This window comes from Berghia stephanieae, chromosome 4 (genome assembly GCF_034508935.2).
Source record: "Berghia stephanieae isolate SIO BIC M18660-M18661 chromosome 4, UCSD_Bste_1.3, whole genome shotgun sequence".
Classification (NCBI taxonomy): Eukaryota; Metazoa; Mollusca; class Gastropoda; order Nudibranchia; family Aeolidiidae; genus Berghia; species Berghia stephanieae.
This window is the reverse complement of record NC_088363.1, coordinates 34,562,471-34,579,658: the sequence shown is the minus strand read 5'-3', so window position 1 is coordinate 34,579,658 and position 17,188 is coordinate 34,562,471. Positions and strand designations below refer to the sequence as shown.

Below are 17,188 nucleotides of genomic sequence, written 5' to 3'. Positions count from 1 at the left end.
CATTGGTTGTTTGTTTTTAAGCGTTTCACGACGCTTGCAACACATTTCGGTCATATCAGCGCCAGTAAAAAGGAAGATATTTAGATGGTAAAAACATTCTAGATGTACAATTCAAAGGTTTCGAGGAATAAGTTAGAAAAGGGGAATTAGTTCAAATACGGAACAGATGTAGATTCCAAGAGCACTCTATTAATGTACTTAGTTCGAGATCACATAAAAGTCTCACCCAGATACAAGCACAAGATCCTACTAAGAGGAATACGCTAAAATGTTTACAAATCATATGTTAAGAATAAAAAAGATAATAACAATACAAAAGAGAGATGCTTTATAAGGAAAAACAATTCCTGACTTAATAACGTTTTGAAACGAGGGGTCAGTCATATTTGTCTACCAATCATGGAACCGAATTCGGTAGATAATGCATAGGGTAGAAAAGTCGTGGCGTCACTAGACTCCTTCTACTCTTCCGGTTCCAAAATCATTGGAAGTGTGTATTGTAACCAGACTGGTGGAGGACTAATAATGAATAGGATCTAATATTATAATTAATAATATTGAATCATGATGAGGTGGCAGGACTATTTATTTAGTAGATTGATGTTTTGCAGGAGTGTGGCTATATTGGTTGATATGGTGCCTGGCACCGCGCATCTTTTAACCCTCTCCTTACCAACTATAGGAAAATCGTCACATTCGTTACCATACAACCAACATTTTTCTTATTCAAATTTCTTTTGTACATCATAAAATTTAAAGAAAATGAACAGTGTGTTGTAGAGTATGTTTTGCTAAACAAATTATGTATCGCAAGAAATTTACTGCTATTGTATCTGAATGATGAAACATCAGTTGGGTATGAAGTTTTGGGGAAAATCCTGAAAATGGCTGGTAAGGAGAGAGTTAAAATGGATTACAGCATTTAAAAACAAATTATACTGAGAACTTGTATATACCGCCTCTTACTTATTTGAGTAAGTCTTTTCTTTAATTTGTTTTCTTCTTTCTTTTGTATTTACAAATATGGCATGTGTTAAGTCATTTTCTTCTGGCGCCACCTTATATTGTAAGCATGCCACGCCACTGGTGTAAATTTAGCCAGATCATTTCGATTACAGGACAAGTATAAGAACAAGGGCGGGCGATCTTTATTTATTGACGACCAGCATATAGATAATATTTAGACTAGAGAATAAGATGTTTCACCGTGAAACGAAACCAGAAGATCAATTCCACAAGGTATGTATTCAGTCCTCAAAAGGACTGGTTAAATATTACACTTCCAATGAGATAGGAACCAGTTTTGTTTTTTTACATCACCCTTTTGTTCCTCCCTTTTCATCCATATTCGAGTATTGTCACCACTTGAGATATAATGATCACAACCAGTAAATTAGTACAGATATGAAAATCGCCTGTTTTTTTTTTTTTGTTTTTTTTTTTTGGTTGTTGTTATTTTGACCAAAATATTACTGTATAGATAGTATGCGCTTGGCTAAGAGGCTCATAACATTGCCATCCGGAAGTATAACGGACCAACACACAAAACTGTGTGTATCCATGAACGTTTATAGTCAGTTTAATACAGTTTATTGAGCATTACTCATAAACGCGGATGGCAAAAACAATAACAAAGGCCAGGGTGACATCATCTTCGAACTATCTATAGCGTGTTGTTCACGGGGGTCCCGAAATCTCGGTTGCTTCACAACCAAAATGGACCAAGATCGATCCTGGGGGCAGTCGAGATTTATTTTTTCTGACCCCCCCCCCCCCCGCCCCCCTGTCTACCAGGCCGTGATTGTGTAGCTGGGCCTGTTAGATCTGTGCGGAAAGTACTTTGCGATAGACTAGCGTCCTATCCAAAGGGTAGCAAACATTTACTATTTATTGTCTGTTTCACGCTACAGTAACAGGGATGAAACCCGGCTCCACGGGCCTGGTGGCTCTAAAGGACTACAGCATAATAATGTAATGAGATGGCGCTCACATATATTGCATACTATTTTGTCTTATAAGCTCCGATGTAAAAAAAAAATAATTAAAAAATTGAGCTTTATATAGCGCAATATTCACTAGATGTGCTCAAAGCGTTTTACAAGGGGTCTTTGGTCAACAGCAACATTTCACATGTAGGACGGGGAATGCCGCCTGTTAGGCGATATTACAATTTTTCGGAGAACGACAACGCTGTTAAAGGCCAGGTACTCATTTTACACCTAAGTACGGAGAGAGAACGTGAGTGAAGAGACTTTTTCTCCAAGGATCCAGCTATGCGCCGAGCGAGGCTCGAACCCAGGACCTTCCGATCACTAAACCGAGTGTCATACCACAAGAGAACATAGCCTCACAGTTAGATTGTCCCTTCAAGGAAAATCCCGTTCCAGAGAAAGGACAATTTGGTTTTACATAAAATATCTGCTGTGCGCTTGAAAAAAACCCCATGAATTTTCAATTATGATCTCCCCCCCCCGCCCCCCCGCCCCCCCCCCCAAAAAAAAGAAAATCTCATCTTTCAAATATCAAACGATTAAAAGGGCCCCACGTTGTTCTAGATTCAGATGAGGCCGAATTAATCCCCGAAGAACTAAGAAAAACTGCAGCGCCCTCAGTCCTAAGTCCTAAAGTCACAGCAAGATCTTGACAGCCTAAAATCTCTGGCCTAGGTCCGTGACCAAAATGGAGACAGTTAAAAAAAATTATCAATACGGCAAAGTCGTAAAATTACTGTCATAGAATACTGAAGTTATTGAAAATTGTTCATGGTAAAATGAATCATAAATATACAAAGTTCATAGTATAATGAAATATTAATGACAACAATAATCATGAAAGCAACAACGATAATAATCATAAGTCTCTGATTAATAATCATGATTTAAAATTGGTACTAACTCCCAAATCTAAGACTCGATATCGGTTCCATGACAACGGGTTTTTGACGAGGTGAGTGTCATTTTAAGCGATCGATATTTGAAGGACGAGTTTTCTGATCAAAATTATAAATTCTTATTATATATTTCGAAGTAAAGCAGTGCTGCAGCCTCTTACTTATAGAAACTCGCCCATAAAGAGGATTTACATTTTTCAAAAACGTCTCACTCACAAAACAAACAGCAACTATTTAATTCGACGGCCTCCCTCAAGCCAAAGAACACCAGCCAGGGATTAACTCTCTCCTTATCAGCCATTTTCATCATTTTCCCCAAAACGTCACACCTAACTAAAACAAAAATAGATTTTTTTCACTCAAACACAATAGCAGTAACTTCTTGTGATACATAAGTTCTTTAGCAAAACATGCTCTACAACACACTGTTCATTTTCTTTAAATTTTATGATGTACAAAAGAAATTTGAATAAGAAAACTGTTGGTTGTATCGTAACGAAGGTGACGATTTTCCTACAGTTGGTAAGGAGAGGGTTAAGCAAAACTAATTTGTCTCATTCTGGGACATGGTCATAAAGCAATGGAGACGATTTACATTTACGTGGTCTGTCAGTCGCCGGTTTGATAATAATAGAGAGATAATTTACATACTGTCCCCCCCCCCCACCCTTTCTCCCAAACCTGCCTACTTGAAAATTCAAAGATTCGTAATTCTTAGGAGATAAAAATTGCAGTCCATGTAGTTAAAGTTAAAAATTAAAAACTTACTCAAACAAGGATAAATAACACTTCAAATTCCTAAAATTATCTAATTTGGCAGTAATTTCATTTTCATTAAGTTCTAAAGACTTAGAGAAGCTCGCGGTGTTCTGAAATTAGAGCCCAAATTTCGTAATACCACGAATTTTTCGTAATAGTAGGCAGGCCTGGAGGGCGTCCCAGCTGAGATTCGCCGCAAGAAAAAGGGGAAAATATCTTATCATTCTCAATCCAGACAAAAGACAGAGGCATGGAAAGCCAAATCAGATATAGGGGATAGAAGACATAGAGATTAAAACGGAAAGCCAAATCAGATATAGGGAATAGAAGACAGAGAGAGAGAGAGAGAGAGAGCGAGCGAGAGAGAGAGAGAGAGAGAGAGAGAGAGAGAGAGAGAGAGAGAGATTAAAACGGAAAGCCAAATCAGATATAGGGAATAGAAGACAGAGAGAGATTAACACGGAAAGCCAAATCAGATATAAAGGATAGAAGACAGAGAGTAACATGAAAATCCAATTCAGATATAGGGATAGAAGACAGAGAGTAAAACGGAAAGCCAAATCAAATATAAAGGATAGAAGATAGAGGGTAAAATGGAAAGCCAAATCAGATATAGGGATTAGAAGACAGAGAGTAAAACGGAAAGCCAAATCAGATATAGGGATAGAAGACATAGATTAACATGGAAAGCCAATCAGATATAAAGGATAAAAGACAGGGATTATCACGGAAAGCCAAATCAGATATAAAGAATCGAAGACAGAGAGTAAAATGGAAAGCCAAATCAAATGTAGGGATAGAAGACAGGGATTAACATGGAAAGCCAAATCAGATAATATATGAAATAGAAGACAGCAAATGGCCTCTTTCTTACTATTAGAGGTTAGAAAACTTAAAACACGAAACAAACCAAACTTCACAACCAATACTGTTGGTGATAAAATGTTAAGAAAATGATCTGAAAAAAGTTTCTATGAAACGGCTCCAGACAAAATAGAAAGTAAAATACAAGAAAAAAAAAGCATTCAACAAAATAATCAGGGATATTTTTTTTTTCTTGCGTTATATTTCTGCTTTTCTGGTACTGTTTCATACAGACCAACGTGCATTTATTTTTCGGTCTGATAGCCAAATGTGTAATGGGCTCATTGTTATAATGGATATACTCTCAAACCAATTCAAAATAATGCTAAACCGAGCCCATTATTATTGTTTTCGGTTATAATGAGACCTGCAAATGTATGCACGTTGATACAGACTTATTTTGGGATCTTAATCTCACACCAGTGCCTGCTCCCTACTTTGTCAGGATGAACGCCTAGGTGCAGTAGGCGAGGAAGTAAATGAAGGTGAATATGAGGAAAGCCAAGGGGAACGCCTTGAGGGAGTGTTTATCCAGGTCGCCGGCCCAGTTGGTTTTGACCTTCTTGCCACTTGGGTTGTTGATATTAATCGTTGGGCCTTCGATGTTGTTGTCTTTGTTCTGGGGAATCAAGGAGTTATAATAATTTGATCATTTATTGTGCGGATTTGAGGTCTTGTGGTATGACACTTGCTTTCGGATCGGAGGGTCCTGAGTTTGAGCCTCGCTCGGCGCATAGTTGAGTCCTTGAAAATGGGTCTTACTCAGATTTTGACAAGGAGTTAGACAAGGCTGCTTGCTGTCCCCACTTCTATTTCTTGTAGTATTGGACTGGGTGACAAAGACAGCAAATGCAACTCCAACAATGGTATTGTTGAATTATTTCTATGTATTATTACTATTAGTATATGATCTTATGATTTCTAATGGTCTAAGTGAAACAACTGTGTAATAATGTCTCTCTTCAATACTTTGTTGGTTATTTCCCTTGAACCAAGGGCATTCGCTCTTTTGATAAATAACGAGGTGTTCACATTTCATTTTTACTGTTGATTCCTTCCTACTGAAATTCACTCATGATGTCTCCACATTAATATGTTGTTCTTTGGGTTTGAATAAAAACCATAGTTACAAAAATATCCTGTGTCATCCTAAATTATGTCAAACTCAACAGGTTATGGGCCTAGTGCCAACAACAGCAGGTATGCAAGATTAGTTTTCGATGGGGATGAGCAGAAGTATGAACAATGGGAGATGAAGTTTCTGAGCTACCTCAGGCTACAGAAACTGAAAGATGTGATCCTTGCGGGTGAAGGGGAAGATGTAGACTTTGAAAAGAATGCAGATGCTTATGCTGAGTTGATTCAATTCCTGGACGACAAAAGCTTGTCTTTAGTCATGAGAGATGCAGCTGATGACGGCCGAAAAGCCCTCAGGATTTTGCGGGGGTACTATGCCAGCTCAAGCACTCTAAGAGTGATTTCTTTGTACACTGAATTGACATCATTAGCCAAGAGTCCTACTGAAAGTGTAACAGAGTACTTAATCAGGGCAGAGACAGCAGCATCAGCTTTACGAAATGCAGATGAACAGGTTTCTGATAGTTTACTAGTCGCAATGGTATTGAAAGGGCTACCTAACTCACACCAAGCTTTTGTAGCTGTTGTCACCCAATCAGAGAAGAAACCGACGTTCAGTGATTTCAAAGTAGCTCTGCGAAGCTTTGACTTGACTTACTTGACTTAGATGCCTTTCGCGTCTCGACCGAAAGATCGGGTCGCCTTGGCTGTTTCCAGTATTTCCTGTGTGAGGTGTCTCCAATATTGCCGGTCCTCTGCTAGGGTTCTCAGATTTTCAAGGTCCCCTGCCGTTATGAGACTAATGCTTTGTCCAAGTGTTGTGAGGTTTTTGTTTAGGATCACAGGGAGTGTTGTGATCGGTCTTCCTCTGAAAAGGTTCCCGTGTTTTTGGAAGTATCCCGACATGGCTTGGTTTGCTGGTATGTTTTTGTCCCTGCGTAGTATGTGACCGAAAAGTTGCCATCGTTGTTGTAAAATGTCAAAGGAGATTGGTCTTTCTTTTGTGATCTTATAGAGTGATTCATTTGAGATCTTTTTGGAAGCTTTGAGGAAACAGAAAAATCAAGAGGAATCTCTACAACTTCAGAAGATTCAGTTTTAAAGTACAAGGCGACGGCTAGGCCCAACCATGCGTCTAAAATGAAACAACAAAATCCTTCGAAAGAAATACTTTGTTTCAACTGTGGTCAGCATGGACATTTTAAAAGAGACTGTCAAGTCAATAAAACTAAAGCAAATAGACTGTGGTGCAGTTTTTGTCGCAAAGATAACCACACTGACAAAACGTGTCGATCGCGAAAGAAAACCTCAACGACCAATAACACGCAGGCACATGCAGCCTTCCAACCAGATGGAAATGAACATAATTTTGCATTTAAGGTGAATGAACATTTCGATGCATTAAATGTGAATAAGAAAGAGAATCTTCTTGTGGATTGTGGTGCAACGTCACATATTTTCAACGACTTAACAAAGTTCACCGAATTTGAACAAAACTTCAACTCGAGTGAACATTTTATCGAGCTCGCAAATGGAGACCGAGCAAATAACCTAGCTCTTAAAAGAGGACAGGTTGAAGTAACAATGGTTGACGACGAAGGCAACAAGTGTAGTGGACAACTCCGCAACGTTCTTTATGTTACTACATTCCCTCAGAACATTTTTTCAGTTCAAGCAGCTGCTGATAATGGAGCAAGTGTGGATTTCAGACAAAATTCTGCAGAATTAATGGATAAAAGTGGCAGAAAATTTGACATTCATAGGCATGGCAGATTGTATTATCTCTACATTTGTAACAATATAGTAGTTTCAGAAAGTGATACACAAACTGATGTTAATGTTAAACAAACTGTGCATGATGTGAATTACACTTTAGATTTTCAAGACTGGCATAAAATTCTTGGCCACTGTAACTTTGAAGATGTTAAGAAACTTGAACAAGTGGTTGATGGTATGAATGTAAATAAAACAAATGGTGAGAATGAGAAAGCTGAATGTGAGATTTGTCTTGAGGGGAAAATGACTAACGTTAAAAATACAACTCCACGCATTCGCTCAGAAGTCCCACTACAGTTGATCCATACTGATTTGGCTCGTCCAATTACTCCAACCTCTAGAGAAGGTTTCAAATATGCTTTGGCATTTACCGATGATTTTTTTTCTTAAACAAAAAAGTGACACAGTCTCAGCAACTATGAGATTTTTGGCGGATTCGAGCCCTTATGGGATAGTGAAATATCTGAGGTCAGATAATGGGACAGAATTCACGTCGGGTGAATTTCAGTTGTTGATGCAAGAGAATAAAATAAGGCATGAAACCTCTGCTCCTTATTCTCCACACCAGAACGGTGTCGCTGAACGGAATTGGAGAACCTTTTGTTAGAGGCTAAACTAGGTAAAGAAATGTGGCCATATGCTATCCACACAACTACATACACCCGTAACAGATGTTACAATAATCGTCTTGGGGATACTCCTTACCATACATTTACTGGTAGAAGACCAAACTTGTCAAATATGAGACCATTTGGTAGTGAGTGTTGTACATATGTACAAAACAAGCAGAAACTTGATGCCAGAGGCACAAGGGGAATATTTGTGGGCTACGACAGGAATAGTCCTGCTTATTTAGTTTATTTCCCAAACACTGGAAAGGTGCATAGACACAGGATTGTGAAATTTCTGTCCACCAAAAACAGCGATCATGAAAGAGAGAAATCTTTCACTCACTTTCCAAATGATGAAAATGATGATGAACTAGAACTTAGACCTAGACAAGAAAATGAAGAAATAGAACTAGATGAAAAAAGCACCCAAATTGTAGTTGTTGACAAAAGAAAGGGAAATTCACATTATCCTAGGTGGGAAACTAAACCACCAAAGTACTTAGATGATTATGAAACTTGTTATAGAACAAATGTTGATTATGATGATGATGTTGATAATGATAATGCAAATGTTGATTATTGTTACAAAATGTTGTACTGTATTCCCAAAAATTACAAAGAAGCAATTGAATCCCCAGCTTCTGACTTCTGGAAGGAAGCTATGGCAGAAGAAATTAATGCCTTGAAAGAACATGAAACATTCCTTTAACAGAGCTTCCAGAAGGCAGAAATGCAGTGGGGGACGTTGGGTATACACAATGAAAGAAGACTCAAAAGGCTCAAAGTCATACAAAGCTAGATATGTAGCTAAAGGTTATAGCCAGATTAAGGGTATTGATTACACTGAAACTTTTGCACCAACTGCAAACATTACATCAATTCGAATATTGATGCAACGGCTTGATTTTAAACCAAATGGATGTAAAATCCGCATATCTGAATGCCCCAATTGATGCAGAAATATACATGGAGCAACCAGAAGGCTTTGAAATCAAAGATTCAAAAGACAACAAACTAGTTTATAAATTGCAAAAGTCTTTGTATGGACTCAAGCAGTCAGGGAGAAATTGGAACAACCTGCTGCATACTCATCTACTTAAAATAAGTTTGTGCAGAGCCAGTCTGATCACTGTGTGTACACCAAGTTAACTGAAAATGAAACTGTCATTATTATAGCATGGGTTGATGACCTTGTTATTGCTGCAAATAATGTAAATGTCATGTCTGATACTAAGAAAGTTCTTAAAGACAGATTTAAGATGAAAGATTTGGGGAATATATCCTATTTCCTGGGTATACAATTTAATCAAGGGAAAGGATATGTGAAAATGAACCAGAAAAGATACACTCAGAAAATTCTGGAAAGGTTAGATATGACTAATTGCAAACCAAGAGCAAATCCCTCTGAACAAAAATTTGAGTGGTCAAATGATAGTGATCCAATAGATGAAAGAAAATACAGGGAGGCTGTTGGTAGCTTGATTTATCTTATGATATGCACTAGGCCTGACATCTGCTGGATAGTTACAAAACTTTCTCAACATGTGTCCAGACCATTGGCATGCCATTGGGTGACAGTCAACCATGTATTTAGGTATTTGAAGGGAACCATTAACTATGAATTAACTTACAGAAGAAGTATTGACAACCTTTCTTTGATAGGGTATAGTGATGCCGATTGGGCTTCAAGGCCTGATGATAGGCGAAGCACTTCAGGTTATTGTTTTGGTCTGACATCTAATGGAGCTTTAGTTTCTTGGAAATCTAGGAGACAACCCAGTGTTGCTTTGTCCTCATGTGAGGCACAGTACATGGCTCTTGCACTTGCAGTACAAGAAAGCCTTTACTTAGACCAGTTGTTGAAAGACATTGACAGAGAATATCAATCAGGCAATGTTTTGATTTTTGAAGACAATCAGGGAACAATCGCTTTAGCGAGCAATCCAGTGATCAGACAAAGATCTAAACACATAGACATAAAATTCCATTTTATTCGCACAGAACTAAGGAATGGAAAGTTTACTTTAAAGTACTGCCCTACTGCAGACATGTTGGCAGATATTATGACAAAGCCTTCAACTAAATTTCAATTGCAGAAATTCAAATCCTTGATTTTTGGCTAAAATATGGTGATAGCCTTGAAAATTGTTTTGGATGTATTATTTTGACACATAATAATGTGAATACTTCTGTTGATGAGACACACATACATGTATTATGATTCTTGTTTTACTTTTATTGTTTATCAAACAACTTGATAATGTTACATGAATATGAGTCTTTTGATTTTGTTTCTATCTGACATACAAAATTATTAGGGAATGTTTTGCACTTTTAATTTCCTTTTGAAAATTAATATGGACTTGACTTGTAACATTATAACTACATGTATAAGAATTTGAGAATTTGTGAGAATCTCAATTAGAATTTCTTCAGTAAGTAACTTGTTTTATTTACTCAATGGATAAACCAACATTTATATATCATAATGGATTAATGTACGTTAAAAGTTTTAAGTTTCAATTAGAATCATCAGATCAAGTGGGGGTGTTGAATTATTTCTATGTATTATTACTATTAATACATGATCTTATGATTTCTAATGGTCTAAGTGAAACAACTGTGTAATAATGTCTCTCTTCAATACTTTGTTGGTTATTTCCCTTGAACCAAGGGCATTCACTCTTTTGATAAATAACGAGGTGTTCACATTTCACTTTTACTGTTGATTCCTTCCTACTGAAATTCACTCATGATGTCTCCACATTAATATGTTGTTCTTTGGGTTTGAATAAAAACCATAGTTACAAAAATATCCTGTGTCATCCTAAATTATGTCAAACTTAACAAAGGAACATTTTCAAAAAGACTTGAAGACCTTGAATTTGTAGATGACCTAACCCTCCTCTCACAACGCCTACAGGACATGCAGAACAAAGTAACGGTGAATATTGCGCTACATAAAAGCCAAAGTTTATTAATTTTTTTTTTGGTTATTCTCCATTGCCTTCTAGCACATATCTGATAATTTTGTTTCTTGTTGTTTTAAGGAAATTAGGAAAATATATACATAAAAATGGGGGTCCGGATAGCTTAGTTGTAGAGCCCTCGCTTCACACGCAAAGGGACCAAGATCGATTACGGGTGCAGTCAAGATTTTTTTCTGACCCCCCCCCCTCCCTGTCCACTCAGCAGTGAATGGGTATCTGAGTCTGTTAGATTTGGCGGAAAGTAATTTTTGATAGACTAGTGTCCTATCCAAAGGATAGCAAGCAATTGCTATTGTCCTTTTCACGCTATAGAAACCGGGATAAATTCCGGCTCCATGGGCCTAATGACTCTGATGGACTACTGCTAGGATATATACATAAAACTACAAACCGTCAAGGGAACCGATTCAGGTTGGAAGCCATTGGTGGGTGCTTCTGGTTCTTTGTCCCTCCTGGAGAAAGCATTGACAATGGCGAACTCCAACAGGGAGGCGAAGACAAAAGTGAGACAGGCTGCCATCCATACGTCGATGGCTTTGATGTAAGACACCTGTAGGGATGAGAGATGTGATGATAGTAGTTGTGGATTGGTGGTGGTGGTAGTGGTGGTGGTGGTGATGATGATGATGTTGATGATGGTGATGATGATGATGATGATGATGATGGTGAAGAAGAAGAAGAAGAAGAAGAAGAAGAAGAAGAAGAAGAAGAAGAAGAAGAAGAAGAAGAAGAAGAAGAAGAAGAAGAACAAGAAGAAGAAAGAAGAAAAGAAGAAAAGAAGAAGAAGAAGAAGAAGAAGAAGAAGAAGAAGAAGAAGAAGAAGAAGAAGAAGAAGAAGAAGAAGAAAAACTGAAAATAAACAAAGGTAAAAAGAAACTATGTTTATAGAAATGAATGAACAAAAAGCCTAATAAGATTAAATTAGACGTGATTAAATGTTGGTTTTACGCAAACAAGGAATTTCCTCTCAACGCCTCTCTCCTTAACTAAACACATAGAATTTTAGTTAAAGTGTTAAAAGCTTAACTGTTAACTCAATGTCATGCGTGCACCTAAATCACCCCGACTTAGATATGTAAAAAAACAACAACACTAAAAACATAAACAAAAAAACAAAGAAAAAAAAACAGCACAAAAATTTGAGCTTTTATATCGCGCAATATCCACTAAACGTGCTCAGAGCGCTTTACAAAGTGTCCCTGATCACCAGGAACACGTAACATGGAGAACGATAGGCGATATTAGATTTTTTTCGACAAAGACAACGCTGTTAACGACCATGTACTTATCCTACACCTGAGTACGGTAAGAGAAGGTGATTAAAGAGCCTTTTCAAAGGACTCAACTATGCGCTGAGCGATCCTCGAACCCAGGACCTTCAGATCCGAAAGCGAGTGTCATACCACATGACAACATAGCCGCATATGCAACCAACAATTATATCAAGCTGGTTTTCTTTCGTACCAAAGTGTACATTTTTGCAGATCTAATATTCGAAGGCAATCGTGGGCTTGTTTTGAAATTGTTGTTGAGGACACTGATTTGCGTTGTCTTGTTGAGAGTATAATTTTCATTACAACAATGAGACCATAAGAACTTGGGTTATCAGACCTGAAATTAAATATACGTCGTTTTGTACTTGAAAACATTTAAAGAACTTTTTTTTTTATGTTATAGCTTCAACTTCAACTATCTCCGTACCGACCATTGTCATGACTTTTTCATAAATGTTATACCTACCCACCAGAGAACTTGAATTTTTACACTCAACCCATGAGATTTAATATAAGTACATACTAGATATGCACATTTTTGTGTAGCTTAACAAACTTTATAAAACGAAGATTTTTCATATCTAGACAATTTTGTGATGTACAAAATAAATCTGATTCTTGACATTGTGTGTTATTTTAGCTCTTTTCGATGAACAATACTATGCACAGAATGTCGAATACTCTCTGCTCTTTTGTTTGAATAAGAAAAAACCTGTTTGTGTTGGGAGGGTGTGAACATTCGGTAAACATTCTGAAAATGGCTGATAATCTGAGAGCTAACCAGCTAACTGCCGTACTCGGGAAAAACACGTATTAAAAATTTTGGACAGGAAAATCGTCCTTCAAATATCTTTCGATTTAATTGACCTTTATCTTATGCTATGTGGTCTTCTGGTATGACACTCGCTTTCGGATCGGAAGGTACAGGGTTCGTGTCTCGCTTGGGGCATAGTTGAGTCCTTGGAGAAGGCTCTTTACTCACATTCTCTCACCGCATTCATGTGTATAATGAATACCTGGCCGATAACAGCGTTGTCTCTGTCCGAAAAAAAATTGTAATATCGCCTAACAGGCGTCATGTCCCGTCTTAATTTTGTTAAATGTTCCTGTTGGCCAGGAATCCCTTGTAAAGTGCTTTGAGCAGGTTTAGTGGATATTGCTCTATATAAGAGCTCAATTTTTAAGCGCCTAGAGCTCATATTGCATGAGATGTTGTCTCTATATAAGTGTGAATTATCTTTATTATTGTTATTATTATTATTATTATTATTATTATTATTATTATTATTATTATTATTATTATTATTATTATCATTATTATTATTATTATTATTATTATCATTATTATTATTATCCTGGCCAAAAAAACAAACTCTTATGCCTGCATCTATATTGAAGACTCAAGAAGTCCCATGTTTGAAAGTTATTTTATATTTGCCAAGATGCGGGTCATTTAAATCGATTTGATATTAATTTGAATAAGGACGAGTTTTGTGGCCATATTTTTTTCACACGAGTTTTCCCAGAGTACGGCAGTCGAATTGTGAACGAGATATGGTAAGGCCATGTCGCCCCCCCCCCCCCCCCCCCAAAAAAAAAAAAACAAAAACAAAAAAAAAACAAAAAAAACAAAAAACAAAACAAAACAAAACAAACAAAAACGCATGCTATTATTGGGTGGCCGGGATGGGATTCTGGGGTTGTTTATTTTCCACAGTTTTATTCTGTCTACCTCATGGCAATTGGCTGCTTTGATTTCCTCGCTCCTCCTAACCAGCTAACTGCCAAACTTTGGAAAAACACGTATTTAAAAGTTTGGCCAGAAAACTCGTCCTTCAAATATAGATATATTTAAAAGCTTTTCATCTCGGTAAACACTCTTAAACCCGTGCCTATATTGAAGACTTGGCGAAGTTCCAGGTTTGAGAGTTACTTTTTCTTTTTTTGTTGTCAAATGAGAGTCCTTTAAATCGATCGATTTTTTTAAGGACATGTTTTTTGCCCAAGTTTTAGATACGTTTTTTTTATAGAACATGGCCGTTAACTGCATAATTCGATGTAACAAAATGTTTTGTAAACACAGAATTGGCTGCCTGAGTAAACATGACAACAGTGATGAATATTCTAGATCTATCCCACTGCACTATTTATTCTTTCCAATGAAAACAGAAAATAATTGGGATTTTTTCCCCCACTTCATTGTTTGTTTATTTACTTCTCTTTCTTTTTTCATTTTTTCTTCTTTTTCATCTATTTGGTTGCAAAGCATGGCAACTTTTAGGTGGATTACAAAAACTGTGTTCAGAATAAAGAAAAGTGTTATTGAATGTATTGCGATGACTTCGTTTTTTCGTTTAACCAGAGACATAATTCATCCATCATTATATGACAAAATGGTGTCTGAACTTGGCAGAAGGGAGACAACAAAATACTTCGTAAACAAAAAATTATTGCGTAATTCTTATAAGTAATTTGGTTGTTCTGTTTATATTGACGATTCGTAGATATATTATGTCATGTCAGTGTACAGAAGATATTTGCAATGATTTTAAAGCTGATATGGCCTGAAATTTGAAGTTTTCGTTCTTTTGTCAAAAATTAATATTTTTTCTACGTTATAAAACGTGACTCAGGTCTCATATTTTTGAAAATGCATTCTCCTCCTCCTTCTCCTCCTCCTCCTCCTCCTCCTCCTCCTCCTCCTCCTCCTCCTCCTCCTCCTCCTTCTTCTTCTTCTTCTTCTTCTTCTTCTTCTTTGTTCGCCTCCATATTGTCTTCATCTTTGGATGTCTCAGTCTTATTGGGGGGATACAGTTGTCTTCCTCAGCTCTGTCAGAGGCCCATTTAATTTAGCTTAGTCTCCAACGGTGTGATTCCAGGGCAAAAAATCTCTCTTGCTGTTGCATGCTTTGGGCATGTCTAGAATGTATGGTGGATGTCTTCCTCTCCTTCACAGTGATCACTCGTCTGTTTCCTTTATTTTGGAAATAGTGTGCATGTGGCGTTACAGGAGAATGTGCTCTGATCGTAGTATAAAAATTGTGACCCGGTCTTTTCTATTTAGAAGTTTGATTGGGTTACTTTCATTGAAGCTCGGGTAATTCTTTGTTCAATTTTCAGTGGATGAATCAGTCTGACATAATACTGAGTATTGAGCCAATAGATGACACATGGCCTTACCCTTGTATTGTTTCGGAATGGCCAACTGTCAAAAAGTGGGTTTATAGTTGTCATAATTAGACATATATCATATGTTAGATTTGCCCCTTATGGAATAAAAATATACAACACTCAATGCCCTCAATCAAACATTTGAAAACATAACCAAAGTTTTATATGTTAGAGAGAGCGGCTATGTGGCCTTGTGGTATGACACTCGCTTTCGGATCGGAAGATCTTGGCTTCGAGCATCGCTCGGCGCATTGTTGAGTCCTTGGAAAAACCTCTTTACTCACATTTTCTCACCGTACTCAAGTGTAAAATGAGTACCTTACGTTGTTTCTGTCGGAAAAAAATTGTAACATTGCCTAAATTGTGTTGCTGGTCAGGGACCCTTTGTAAAGCGCTTTGAGCATGTTTAGTCGACATTGCACTATATAAACAAACTCAAGAGCATTTATTCAATTATACTATCTATATAGTGGCCACATACAAATATCTTTTGTTAACCCCAGGATTGAGAGACATCTAAAATGTGTCGTCATTCTATTTGTTGTTTACTTTTAAAAATATCAAATTGAATATGTAATATATTTTCTTTCTTTTTCGTTTTCTATTTTTTCTTTTTGACAAGACATTCAATGACTACCTGACCAATAACATTTATTTATTAGCTAAATTACAGGTTTATCATTTTCTGCGTTTGTCTTCATAGTCAATATATACATTTCAATATACATGTCAATATGTGATCTTATGGTATGATTTTTACATTAAGATAGGAATGTCTTGGGTTCTAGCCTCGCTCGTCGAATAGATGAGTCCTTGGAAAGGCTCTTTACTCACATTCTCTCACTGTACCCATGTCTAAAATGAGTACCTGGCCGTTAACAGGTGTCATGTCACGTCTTACATTTTAATTGTCGCTGTTGGCCAGGGAATCCTTGTAAAGCACTTTAAGCACGGTTAGTAGATATTACCCTATACTATAAAAGCTCAACAACAACACCAAAAAAAAAAAAGCTTAAGATAATGACGCTAGACCTGGCATAATACTATTTCCAGGCTGTGGGTCACAATAATTTATCTATGAAACCCCCGAAGCAAGGAGAAACTGACCACTCATTACCTTGGGCAGGGAAGACACGGCGATTGACTTCATGTTGGTCATCGTGAGGACGGTCAAGATTCCAAGGGAGATTCGAGCTGGTACTGCAGCCACGTCTAGGACGAAGGACACCCAAGAGAGAACCACAATCAACACGCTCGGTATGTAGATTTGGATGGTGTAAAATCCAACACTGCGATGGAGCATAAAGTCCACAGCCAGGCAACTGAACAACGCTGTTAAAACAATTTAAAAAAGGGTAAATTATAAGAAATGTGCGGCTATGTGGTCTAGTGGTATGACAATCGCTTTCGGATCGGAAGGTCCCGGGTTCGAGCCTCGCGCTCGGCGCATAGTTGAGTCCTTGGAAAAGGCTCTTTACTCATATTCTCTCATCGTACTCAGGTGTAAAATGAGTACCTGGCCGTTAACAGCGTTGTCTTTATCCAAAAATTGTAATATCGCCTAAAAGGCGTCATACCCCGACCTACATGTTAGATGTTGCTGTCGACCAGGGACCCCTTGTAAAGCGCTTTGAGCACATTTAGTGGATATAGCGCTATATAAAGCTCAAATTTAAATTTTTTAAGAAATCAAAGCAAGCATATCCCGGAAGTTTTCCAGAAATATCAAGAGCATGGCTTAAAGATATCACGGCCATTAGAAAACTGGATGTGAGC

At 37.4% G+C, this 17,188-nt stretch overlaps 1 protein-coding gene across 2 annotated transcripts in view; it reads right to left on the bottom strand.

Moving 5' to 3' along the window:
- The window catches only part of LOC144970468 (glycine receptor subunit alpha-2-like), a 256,826-nt gene that overhangs the window by 2,277 nt on the left and 237,361 nt on the right, over window positions 1-17,188 (bottom strand). The window contains exons 9-12 of one of the 2 annotated variants that reach the window (XR_013644965.1): window positions 16,530-16,744; window positions 11,359-11,517; window positions 3,408-5,132; window positions 1-888 (exon numbers count right to left, since the gene is read on the bottom strand). The exon at window positions 1-888 is cut by the window's left edge and continues 1,390 nt beyond it. Coding sequence is in view for 1 of the 2 variants with exons in the window: in XM_078910149.1 (XP_078766275.1) it covers window positions 4,968-5,132; window positions 11,359-11,517; window positions 16,530-16,744 (539 nt within the window). In the remaining variant the exon portion in view is untranslated. Of the gene's footprint in view, window positions 889-2,727; window positions 5,133-11,358; window positions 11,518-16,529; window positions 16,745-17,188 lie in introns of those variants that run through there. The other variant, XM_078910149.1, reaches the window with a different exon arrangement.